General features: G+C 36.8%; 1 protein-coding gene across 1 annotated transcript in view; it reads left to right on the forward strand.

The window, feature by feature from the left end:
- WDR7 (WD repeat domain 7) overlaps positions 1–12,773 on the forward strand; it is a 45,668-nt gene that overhangs the window by 4,541 nt on the left and 28,354 nt on the right. Inside the window, exons 3-12 of the mRNA XM_010295497.1 lie at positions 110–188; positions 733–907; positions 2,766–2,842; positions 5,963–6,082; positions 6,265–6,410; positions 7,449–7,551; positions 8,547–8,688; positions 9,245–9,493; positions 11,038–11,258; positions 11,990–12,185. Of these exons, the coding sequence (XP_010293799.1) occupies positions 110–188; positions 733–907; positions 2,766–2,842; positions 5,963–6,082; positions 6,265–6,410; positions 7,449–7,551; positions 8,547–8,688; positions 9,245–9,493; positions 11,038–11,258; positions 11,990–12,185 (1,508 nt within the window). The remainder of the gene's footprint in view (positions 1–109; positions 189–732; positions 908–2,765; positions 2,843–5,962; positions 6,083–6,264; positions 6,411–7,448; positions 7,552–8,546; positions 8,689–9,244; positions 9,494–11,037; positions 11,259–11,989; positions 12,186–12,773) is intronic.

Here is a 12,773-nt window from a genome sequence, read left to right on the forward strand (position 1 = left end):
CTAACAAATTGTTCAAATGGTTAAGTTTCTTTCCAGTGTAAATGATTTTTAAACCCTTGGAAGACTGAAATATTTTCCGTGTAGTTTTAATTTGCCTTTTCTGTTTTAGGGAGATGTGTCTGTGGGATGTGAATGATGGGAGATGCATAGAGTTTACTAAACTAGCCTGTACACATACTGGCATACAGGTTAGTACTTTGTGTATGTTTCAGAGGACCTCTTCTACATTGTAAAGCATAGATAACTGTAGATTAGTTATCAAAACAAGGCTGTTTGGATTCTTTTTAGGCTTAATAATGACACTATATGCATACTGAAGTATCCCATAAATAGTTTATGCTGTATCATCAAATGTCCTAAAGCTGGAAATACGTGTGTGCCTCAGCATTTGAAAAAATGTATCATAATTAGAGAGACTGGAAAGAAAGGAGGAAAAGGAGAAGATTTTTGGAGGAGTACTGCCAGGTGAAGTGGGAGCATGAGGATGATCTTAGCAGGGAAGGCTGAGGCAGGCTTTTGTCAGCTACAGGAGCTGAGTGTACAGGGCAAGGATTGCCTTGGGAGGGTAACAGGAGAAAGGAGGCCTCTGCAAAAAGTTCTCCTCATCAGTGCAGTAATTTTTAAACATACAGGCATTAGAATATACTTAGGAAATCATGGTTTTGATTAAAAATGAAGTAATCAATGTCTCACAAGGAGTGTAACTTTTGTATTTTGTTAATATCCATTTAGTTCTATCAGTTTACAGTTGGGACTCAGCGTGAAGGGAGACTATTGTGCCATGGACACTATCCAGAAATTCTTGTTGTGGATGCTACCAGCCTTGAAGTTCTTTATTCTTTATTATCAAAGATATCCCCTGACTGGATCAGCTCCATGACTATCATTAGATCCGATAGAACACAAGGTAATTATTTTAGTTGCTTTTATTATGCCTTTGGCTCCCTCTAAGAGAAATGCTATCTTCAACTTTTCCAAGAACCTGGGGAGTAGCTAGAATGTTACTTCTTGTGAACTTGGGCAACACCCAGCAAGCACTAACCCTTCAGAAAAGCAAAGCATACATAGTTGTTTCCAGTCCCTGAAAAAGAGGCTAGGTTATTATCTATGCAGTATTGTCTCTATTGTTGTTCCATCAAATGGGAGTTCTGACTCTGGCTAAAATGTAACTGCTTTCTCATGAACAGAACCTAAAATTTAGCTACCACTCTGTGTGCACACTTGGCAGGATCCAGGCTCACCTAGTGAATAGATTGAGTTCTGTCATCTTCAGCGTGTGCATGTGCTGAAACCTGAAGGACAAGGAACCTTCCTATAAGAAGAGTGATTTTTTTTTTTTTTTTTTTTTTTAAATAAAAGCGCTTTCCACTAAGGTGATAACTTGTTTTCTCTTTGAGAATTGGGAAAGAGATCTGGAGAGCACTCTTTGACAGCTAGAGCCTGGAAACTGGCACAAGACTGAAGGAAGGCGTACAAGCACTCTAAATGCTATGGCTGTCATCTGCATTACTAACGTGATGTGTAGAATACATCTGAGATCATTTGGCAAACTATACGTTGTAATTTTTGACAAGATACATACCAGGAGTATTTCTTTGTGATTAGTAGCTTTACAGAAAGCACTGTGGTAACATTTTCAAAGCTATTATTGTGGGAAACGTGTTTAAGGAATGTGCTGATTAAAGTACACAATAGGATTAAAAAGCCTGAAGACTGTAGGGGGAGGAACTTCTAAGTGTGATGACAGTCAGTTTAGTGGAGAGGAGTGTGAGTAGGCTTATGTTCGGTGGTGGATTCGTTGACATAGTTTGAAGTGATACCTGTCCGTGCATCTGTTTTGCTCTGCTAGTTTGTGTTAATTTGCTACGCTTTAAATTCTGGCAGCTGAGCAGGAGAGGTGTCGCATTCAGGTATTCTTGTTGTGGAGACCATAATTCCCAAGAGGTTTGGGAAACACTAAGGAAGAAAATCCTGACTTTTATCTTGAATTAAGGCTGATGGCAGTTGTATACTGAGTGTTGACAACGTCCTGTACTGGGAAAGCTCAGATGCTGTCCCCACAACATCTAAGTTGGTGGAACAATTGGAAGTGAACTCTGGTATTAAGTGTTTCCTGATACTGCCTTTAATTTTATTTCTTTTTTTTTTTGTAATCAAGAAGTTACCCCTTGGATTTTGGTCTTAGACCAGACTTGTCTGGTAGAAACAGGAATGTCTAGAAAGTTTGACTAGCACTTGATATACCTTTTTCTTTCGTGAAGGTAATGACTCTAGTGGAGTAACTTAACAGAGATGCCCTTTGGGAACCCACAGTCAAGAGATGCTCAGGCAGCGATACAACTAGAGTATGTTAAAATTCATACTCCCCACGCAACTTCAGTGTCCCCGCAGGCTGCTGTGGGCAGGCAGCTAGGCATAAGCAAGAAATCTCCTCTTGCCTGTGGGGAGAGTGGTGGGATAACACACAGTGTCTGATAGTTGTACTAGAAACAACTGTGACTTCCCTTCCCCCCATTTAATTTGAGCCCTAGTATTAATTAAGAGAGAAGGGAATGAGACTGTAACACAAAACCATGGAATCTGTGTTTGTGCATGTGCATATGTGCTTCTGGAATACCTCTTTGCAAAGCAAACGCTTCAGGAATATTTTGATAAACTTTCATGTTGAGGTACTCTCAGTACATTTTTGTACTCGGATATGCGCAAGTGTGCAACAAAATGAAGACCTCCTTGTACTTACCAGCCTAATGTTTGTTTTTCCCCAGAGGATACTGTTGTAGCAGTCTCGGTGACTGGCATCCTGAAAGTATGGATAATAACCTCTGAAGTTAGTCGGATGCAGGTAAACAAAGGTTTCTGAATTAATGATATTTCCTGTTGTGATGAAGGGAGAACTTCTATTAATGCTGTTTCCTGTTCTTCCGGCTACCTAGTGATACTACCTTTTTTTCCTCTTTGCCATTTGAAAATCAACTTCCTTGCTTTTGCTTTGCTGATTCTTCAAGTTACCAACAGAACTCCTAATCTTTCTCAGCTTTGGCTCAGAGAACTTATTTCAAAATTATGACTAGGATAATCTCTGATTTCTAAAATTTTTTTTTATTTGTACCATGTAATCATTTGTGTTAATATACAAATGTTCTGTACACAAATATTTTTTCTTTTAATTGCCCCCCCTCTTTAAAAGTACTTTTCTTTTGTGAAGTCATCTTCTACTACATTTCACAGGACTTTTGAGTTCCAAAGGGAATTTAGTAACAAAGAATGTTACAGTAATATTTAATTTTCCAAACCAATACAGGTGCTGTACTGCATGCGTAACTTTATTCAGTACAGGCAAAACTTATACTGCAAGGTCTTGCGTATAAAAGTACTCATTAGTTGAAAGAGGTGATGCTAACAAATACATGTTTACTCTGTATAGTACAGGTAGAAGAAATAAGTCACAGAGTTAAAGCTTGCCCTGTACTGCACAGGAAGTGTGTGTCTTAATGTGGTGGTGCCATTATAGGAGTGACTTTATCACAGTACTTTTCGTTTTTAAGATTAAGTTCTCCAGCACATTTCTTGTGCTCTTAAAGATATCTACACTTAACATCTACAAATTTTTCATTATAGTTTTATTATACTATACTATATTACTATTATTAATAAATTTAGTATTAAATTTTATTTATTATTAAATGTAGTATTTCCTTTGAGAAAGATAAGTGCAGTGTTGGATTATCTACAGCTTGCTTTGTTATTTGGCAGTTCCTGCCCTCCTGTATACTAATGAATAAAAGTCTTAAAGGAGATTCGATATGTGACTTGTAGACCTCTGGCAAATTAGCTATTTGCAGAAACCTCTTGTAAAAGATATACCCGACTATAGGTGTTTATGTCCTGGTTTCCCAGCAGCGGGAAAATAACATGATATATAAATGAACTATTTTTTTTATGAATGTGTTTATTTCCAGAATATTTATAATGCAAAAGCAACACAGTTTGCATTAGCTTGGAACACCAATATAAAGGATTCCTTGCTTTTGGCCCAGTCAGGGCCAGAGGTGGTATTCACGTTTGTTTCATAGTTTCAAACTTGGTGAAAGTATGTTTGCTCTCAAAGCATTTTCTGGAAACCCTTCTCATGCAGCTACTAATGTTTCAGCTAACATCACATTTAACAGTTACACTTTAAAAGGCAACTGTGAGCAGTGAGGAGTATTGACTGTTACTAAAGTAAGAAACACAAAGACATAACTAAATGGGAGCTTATCACAGTCTAGTCTATCTGGGATATGGGGAATCTTGAAAGAATGAAATGTGAGCTGAATCTGCTTACTTTTTTGGCCGATTATCTGGATGCAAGGTAATTCATTGACACTGATGATACTAAATAGGCAACACTAATCTGTCCAGCTGGGGAATTTGTTAGACTTAAGTGACAAAAGAGGATACCACATGTTCTTGCAGGTTGTCTTATGAGGAATAACAGAATAATAACTTCTATGAGTGTTTGATTTTTCCTTAGAAGTTAGCCATCTAGCATCTTATGAAACAGCATAGTCCCTTTTCCATCACATGGTCTCTGCCATGTTCCTAAGTTCAATCTGAGCAAGAAAAAGAATCAGCTGGGTATTTTCTTGTTATCCAATTTACATCTGCATGTTGTTCTGTGTTTCTGTGTTTTCTGTGAAACTCAGTTGCAGATGCTGGTTGCTGTCACACTGTCTGAGCACTTAAATGGTTTCTGTGTAGAACAGAATGCGTATTCCCCATCTTGAAGATGAGGAAATAATATTTCGGGAAAATAACTTACCGCAGAGGTTTGTAACAGTAAGGAGTTATGATCTAGAACATCTGGGTCCCTGCTTCTCCCTTAGTTGCCTGGATATCCTGGTTTTCTCTGCCCTGTCTCAGTACAGTGGTTTTTTTAATGAAAGAGAAGAGCCCTGTGAGATTGGTTAAAGTGAGTGTCTTTGCAGGCAGGTCTTTCTGTAAGTCTCCTGTTTATACCCACAGCAGGGTATCTGCAACCTTCTGTTGTTTCAGCCAGGTTTTTGTAACTGTAAGCCAAACCCTTCAAATGATGAATGGCATGGCTGTCCCTCCTTCCTTCAAGGTATCCTAAGTCAGAGTGAAGATGGACAATCAGTCAGATGTTCAGCTCACAACTGTGGATTAGGTTGGGAGCTAGTTTGTATGTGTTCTGGATTTGGACAAGTTAGCAGTGACCACCCTCAATACAACCAGAAGAGAAGGTTTTGTTCTGAGGTGCGCTCAGACGAATCAAAGTATGGAACCAATGTGATGGACCAGTCTGATACTCAGACTCAGCAAAGGGTGTTTGGCCAAATGGTTAAGCTCCCGTGCTATTTGATAGTGCTAGATTGAATCTCAGAAGAATGTCATCAGCAGTGACTGAATCTTAACCTCTGGCCTAGGGTCAGTCTACGGCTGAAAACTTTGAGATGTGGTCGTGCTAGTGGACATGAGGAAGGGAACGGGCTCATGTGTCCAGCAGTTGGGTGCTCTGGCTCTGCTGACCTGCTGGTCAGTTACTTGCACCTGATTATGGTTAATAGATATGCTCTCTAAATAAAAGTGATAACCTCCTGTTAGTGTCACTTTTGTCTGTCTCTACAAGCCAATTTCTTACCTATCGCTTCTTTTAGTTCTGTGCTTCAGCATATGTGCTATTCTTGTACTTGTGACAGAGTCTGCAGGTTTGACTCTTTATCACAGGAAAGTTGGTATTTTACATATGATATTAATCATAGGAGCATCAAAATAAAATATTAAGTGTTTAAGTTAAAATTTACAGAAACAAGCTCATGACTTAAGCAAATTTAAAACCATTGAGAACTGCCTTTTTTGGAGATGTTGCTATTACAGAGGGTAATATGGCTGTCTTTTTATTTAAAATTATACACCTGAAATTAATGTGGTTAATTTAATGTTGGTTTTGTTTGTTTTTTAGGATACAACACCAGTATTTGAAGAGGAGTCAAAACCTATTTATTGTCAAAACTGTCAAAGCATTTCTTTCTGTGCATTTACCCAGCGGTCGTTGTTGGTAGTGTGTTCCAAATACTGGAGGGTAAGGAAAGCTAGCTGCTTTTTCACTGTAGAAGCTGATTTAATTAAATTTCCAGTAAAACATTTAGATCAAGATGCTTTAAGTCCTTTTAATGTGGCTATATTGAAACTGAAATTAGCTGCTGTCTGGGCATTTTAATCTGTAGTTGGTTAATGACAATAGACTTCTCTGTTTCTTTTCAGGTTTTTGATGCTGGAGATTACTCCCTCTTATGTTCAGTTCCTAGTGAAAATGATCAGACCTGGACTGGTGGCGACTTTGTGTCAGCTGATAAAGTGATTGTATGGACGGAAGATGGACAAAGTTTCATATATAAATTACCAGCCAGGTAGTCAACGATGAAATGCTCCGTTTATTTATTTTTTGAGATAAAAACATGAGCAACTTTGAAGAAATATTGAGTATCTTTGGCTTTTATTTTGATACAAAGTCATATAGATGTTGCAGAAACTACTATTCCATGAGCATACGTTAAAGTGTGGGTCCCCTGAATGTATCATGGTGAAGCAATGCTGAGTAATTTAGATTGCTTCAATCAAGATTGCTTCACTATTTTCTGATATTACACTCTTTTTCACTTCCTAATGGAGCTTGTGATGGGAAGAGGTACATTTTGCTGTTGAACAAGTGTCATAAATTACAATAAAATATAATTTAAATATTTCCTTAACCAGGTCCAAATAAGGAAGAAATAAGGTTTTGCTATATGGAGTAGAATGGAAATGATGATTGTATTATTGTAACAGAGTGTTGTTTCAGCCCATTAAGAGAAGGCACTAACAGCTGAGTTTGTGCGTGTAAATGTGAAAATATAAAATTAATTTAAAATTAGTATCAAAGAGGCTAAATAAATGTAGAATGACAAAAGTAAAATAAAAACCTTTTTAGTTTTCTTTGGATATCTTCATGACATGCAAACTTCTCTGTTCTGGGTAGACATACAGTTTTATCTTGGAGACCTTTGAATATTCTCACATAAATCAGGCAAGGACTGCTTTCTCACCCTCTTATGTCATAAGAGCATAAGAATGCAAGCAGATCTATCTGATGATCTGTCAGAGTCGTCCTTGGGTTTGGTGTGTTTTGGTCCTGAGTCTGAGGCCAGAGGTGTTGAAGCCCAAAGCAGACCTAAAGCCAGGCTTCCTTCATTTTTTTTTTCCCTTCAATTCTGAACGTGTGTGGGAACCGAGCTGGATACATCTAATGTAATGTGAGTAATGATCTGCTTTATGCTGTATTAACAGTTGAAAACATATAATGTTTAAGGGCTTGGGTGTTGTTTTTGCTTAGTGTTATTCAGTGATGTAGTAATGGCTTTCTAGTAATGTAAGGAATTTTATTCCTCTGTCTTTGTTCTTAAACCCAGCTGTCTACCAGCTAGTGACTCATTTCGCAGAGATGTGGGGAAAGCAGTAGAAAATTTAATTCCACCTTTATTGTACAGTGTGTTGGACAGAGGAGATAAACAGGTAAAATATATGTTTGGGATTTCTTTTATGGACTGCATTTCTCTTTGTGAGTTGAAACATGCGTACGTCATGACCAGTTCTTTTTCAAAGTAGACCTTTAGGATTTCTCCTTTCCCTAGAGAAAGTAAATAGATGCAATTTCCTTGCTGTTTAGTTTGGTTTGGTTCTTGTTGGTTTTCAGATAAATGCAGAGCTTAGTCTCTAGTGAAGTGAATCTTCAGTTCCTATATACTAACAGTTTTATCATTCGTCAATGCCTGGAGAATTAGAAGTCAAGTTGTGATGTGCATGATGATTAGGCAATAACTGAGCATGTACTTTTAGAATCACAACTTTGAATTTGAAAGCTTAAATCCTTGCGAAGTAAAGAAAATACACTTTTGTAGGCCAAAGTCCTCATTGAGCTATACTTTATTTTTATATTGTACTGTGAACTGTATCTGCTATAAACTAATATATCTAAGACTGCTGTATAAGTAACTCGGATTTACAAATGCTGTTATTACAAGACTATTGTAGGAATCCTTTTTTTATCTTAACCATTTAGTCTGTTGTCAAATTTGGACACTGAAACATTTATATGTTTGATTTTTTTTTTTCTTTATGCTGTCAATCTAATATTAAAACTTTGCTTCTGTCATGGACTGTGTTCCTTTGAGTAGTGTGTCTTCAGCTCACCACTGCAGTTAGAATGTTAACAATTGTAGAACAAGCACACACATATATAACATGTTCTAAATATATTTAGAACAAAACCATATGTATATAAAAGTCTTTTTTCTTCTCCTCTAAACCTGTGACTTGTAACTAACCACAGTTTCTTGTGATTCATATTGCTGTATTTATTCTTTCTCCTGTGAGAATGATAAAGCATAAAGTAGCTCGTTTTTGTCCTGCTTGTAGAAGGTACAGTGGATTATGTGGGGCAAGTATGTTTTGAGGTTAGTACCCGATTTTCATGTGTTCTGAGGTTGTTAATTATGTTTCTTTAACAGCTGCTAATATGTCCTCCAGTTACTCGGTTCTTCTGTGGACACAGGGAGTTTTTCTACAAGCTGTTAATCCAAGGCGATTCTTCAGGGAGACTGTGTATTTGGAGTGTGCCTGATACTGCTGAACAACAAGGTAGTGCAAAAGGTATACCGAATTAACAGACATCTTGCCAAGTCTTTTAATGGGCATCTGGGCATCTCTCTGTTTTGTTACGTGTTTTGTTGCTGGGTAAAACATTGCTGCTTTTTCTACAAATTCATGAAGCTGGCTGCTATTTTAATTGTTAGCTTCTTGTAAGAGTTGTAGTAACTTAATTTTTTTCATATATGCTCAATATCTTAATTTACTATGAGTATTTTTCAGGTATTGAGTTTTAACTGCTTTTTTTTTTTTTTTTTCAAATACTAGCTATGGTCATTGCTGTCTGCCTGCGTAACTTCCTCTTGCAGCTTAAATCATATACTTTTCCATATGTTGTTTCTGTGTTACACAGTCAGTAAATTAATCTCTAGTATGTAACTTTTACTTTGTTCAAAGTGTTATAACATGGCATATTTGAAGTTTGAGATCTTGCCAGAAAAACATTCCTAATTTCTATTCTTTTTTATTTTGGTTTGGTTTGGTTTAAATCCTCCTCCTGCCTTACTGCTGCTTTTTTTTTTTTTTTTTTTGGTGTGGGTGTGTGTGTCTTTTTAAACAGGGCTGCAAACAACAACTTCAATATCCCTCCAGGAAGCTTTTGATAAACTTACTCCTCGCCCTGCTGGGATTATAGACCAACTAAGCTTAATACCAAACATCAACGAACCACTTAAAGTTACAGCCAGTGTGTATATCCCAGCACACGGGCGTTTGGTTTGCGGTCGTGAAGATGGAAGCATTGTTATTGTGCCAGCAACACAAACGGCTATTGTTCAGCTGCTGCAAGGAGAGCATATGCTTAGGAGAGGTATGCGAATAAGCTTCGAAAAGCATGGCTGGGTAACAGCGTGCGCCTGTCATGAGATAAATTAAAGTACAAAATAGTTCCATGAAGTAAACATTAAGTCATTTTACAGGTAGAAATCATAGAATTGTTTTCTTAACAACTCTGATGTTCTATTATGTAATGAGAAACCTAAGTAAGAAATTAACTGTGGCCAGCTTGCATCAATTTGAGGGGTGGTCCCTTCACTGGAAAGCCTTGGATATTTCTCCTGGGTTTTTGAAATGCAGTAGCAAAGATGTGGCACGGGACATCTCCTGTCTCTTCCAGAATAGTTCTGGCACTGCGTTCAGCTGGGGTGTCTTCATTGGGAGAATAATGCATCTGAAAGAGAATTCCTCTTTGTGTATTTTGTGGTTAGTTGAGTGTTATGCATTGGCCTGCTTTTGTATATTTTGGTTCCATATAATGTTGTTATAATACTTTTGTGATCATAGTTGCAGAACAAATATTTGGGTTTTGATTTTTACAAATGCTGATAAATGAAAAAGACATGTAAATATATTTCTGTAAATATACCTATGAGCTTGTCAGTTATATATGAAGCTGTTTGTTGTACTGTTTCCTTTCTATAACTGATTTACTCTACATAACTTTATACAAAAATGATTTTTTCTTAATGTGAAGTTTAATTGCATTGAAGTTGATACATTATTCTGCAAATAAGCATTGGTGGTTCATACCCTCATAAAGATACAAAAGTACCTGTGCGTGTTCTACGTAAGCTTTGCTGTGCCTGCTAAAAAGCATAATCACATAGAAGAAAAAAGTTAAGCTATACCATGCAGGTATTGCATAGAATACTTGATGCTGGTATTTAATTTACTGGGCCCTTTTTGTCGTATTTGCCATCTAAAGAAGACATTTTTTCTAAGCATCTTTTGCAATAGTTAAAAGGTTAGAATGAGAATGATTTTACTATTGTATTTGATCTCAGTGAACAGAAGACTCGCCATTCTTGCTCTGTGTTCACAAAAACTATTTTCCTTTTTAAATTTAGAATTGATGTCATTAACCTGTTCTGCACAAGCACCAAAAGCACAACACTGCAGACTTGCATGCTACTGTTGTGGCTGTGCAGAACAAGACTATGAAATTTTGCTGGTACTGGTCCTTTTGGTTACAGCTTTGGATAAAGTCATCTGTGATGGGGAAGGAAATTTATTTTTCATATCTTTGTGGCCTTTTTAAATTATTTGTTTTTCTGGGATATTTTTTGCAGGAGGCTGTTTTAAGACAGCTTAATTACTTTAAAGTGAGATTGTACAGCAAGACAAAAGGAATTATTTGGTACATGTGCAGTAAAAAAAACTATGAACATTTAAAAAAAAAGACAGGCCTAATTCTATAAGAACTCTGTCAGAAATTGCAGTATGTCTGTATTATTTTTTTTATCAAGAACAGTGTTTTGGATTGTTAACTGTTCTATTGAATTATATTTTTTTTCCTCTGTTTTTCTTTTTTTTTTTTTTTTCTTTCCCCCTACCACCCCTTACCCAATTTCACAGGCTGGCCACCTCACCGGACTCTCCGAGGCCACCGAAACAAAATTACTTGTTTACTGTATCCTCATCAGGTTTCTTCTCGTTATGATCAAAGGTATTTGATCTCGGGTGGTGTGGATTTCTCAGTCATCATATGGGATATATTTTCTGGAGAGATGAAACATATCTTCTGTGTACATGGTGGAGAAATCACACAACTTCTAGTTCCACCAGAAAACTGTAGTGTAAGTTTTACATAATATGTCTGATAACCTGTCTCACTTTCCATAAATGGTACAACTCCTCAGATCCTTCTCGATAATGTGTGTAATATGAAATACTGAAGATTTAGTACTGTCACAACGTATAACTCTTGCAGACACTTAAAAGGAGTTTAATTGTTCTTTTAATCTTGGTTTTGTTCGCATCATGTTTTAGCTACATAAAGGATTAAAAGCAGTGGAGAAAACTGAGTAGCAAAACCTAGCTAGTGAAGGAAATGCTTGGCATTTTATCAAATACAGCATTAACAGTGGGAGGGGATTTCCATGATGTAGAAGTAGTCCTTCCCTGAAGGTGTTTGAGCATGTAATAAGCAAGCATTCCCCACCGGTCAGCCCATAGGTTTTAAAGGCAATTTTGTCTTTCCTAACTTGGATGAGTCGGTAGAATTTAATGAACAAAATGACATTGATTTACTTGAAAATGGTGCTTTCTCTTTTCTGTTCAACAAAACAGGTTCTAGTACCTGTTTGCTCTTAGTGATGTGCAAGAGATGGGATTCAAGTGAGTTTCTGCAAGTGAAATTCTGTTTCTAGTGGCCTCAATGAGTTTAGCCATAGACTTATGAGCCTGTTTCTTGTTTATAAAATAGGTTGTTGATCACCATGCTTGGTCCAGTGAAGAAGAGACTATTAAATGCAAACTCTGCATTATGGTTAACATTTCTTTTCTTTTTTTTCCCCCCTTTTATTAGGCAAGAGTCCAGCACTGTATTTGCTCTGTTGCCAGTGATCACTCAGTAGGCCTTCTGAGTCTGCGGGAGAAAAAATGCATCATGCTGGCATCCCGTCACCTTTTCCCTATTCAAGTAATAAAATGGAGGCCTTCCGATGACTATCTGGTGGTAGGATGTTCAGATGGGTCTGTCTATGTCTGGCAAATGGATACTGGTAAGGTTAAGTTCAAAGATGTTGATTAAACAATTTTTTTAATATATATATATATGGTTATAGTTCTGTTTAAGTTGCATCTGAGAGAAGAGTTAAATTTTTTTGCACATTTATATTTGGAAATTTAGCACTCCACACATTCCTGAAATTTGTAGATTATGTAAGCTTTTGTTAAATGTATATTTTAGTATTTGGAATAACTTATTTAATTTTGGAGAGGTATAGCTTGCTGTGGCTATCTTCCCTCTATATGTTTTCCTAGTTATCTTTAGAGACACTAGTTAATGTTGGCTGCACGTGTAATGTCCTCTCAGTTTGTTAGTGTCTATGCTTCCTCAGCAATTTTCTTGAAAGCTTGGTGTGTAAGTCCAACACCTTGAATCTACGATAGTTACCTCATCTGCAGAATGAAGAAAGTGTTTGTCTGGGTTTTGTTGTTTGGTGTGGTGTGTTTTTTGGTTGTGTTTTTTTTTTTTTTAGAAAGGGACTAATGCCTAGTTTTTCTTAAAACTAAAAATGAGCCTTAACAGAATGAGCAACAAGGCATAAAATAAAAACAGCTTTGTTGTAGAAAATTTTGTGATATTT

Source organism: Phaethon lepturus, unplaced genomic scaffold (genome assembly GCF_000687285.1).
Source record: "Phaethon lepturus isolate BGI_N335 unplaced genomic scaffold, ASM68728v1 scaffold50489, whole genome shotgun sequence".
Classification (NCBI taxonomy): Eukaryota; Metazoa; Chordata; class Aves; order Phaethontiformes; family Phaethontidae; genus Phaethon; species Phaethon lepturus.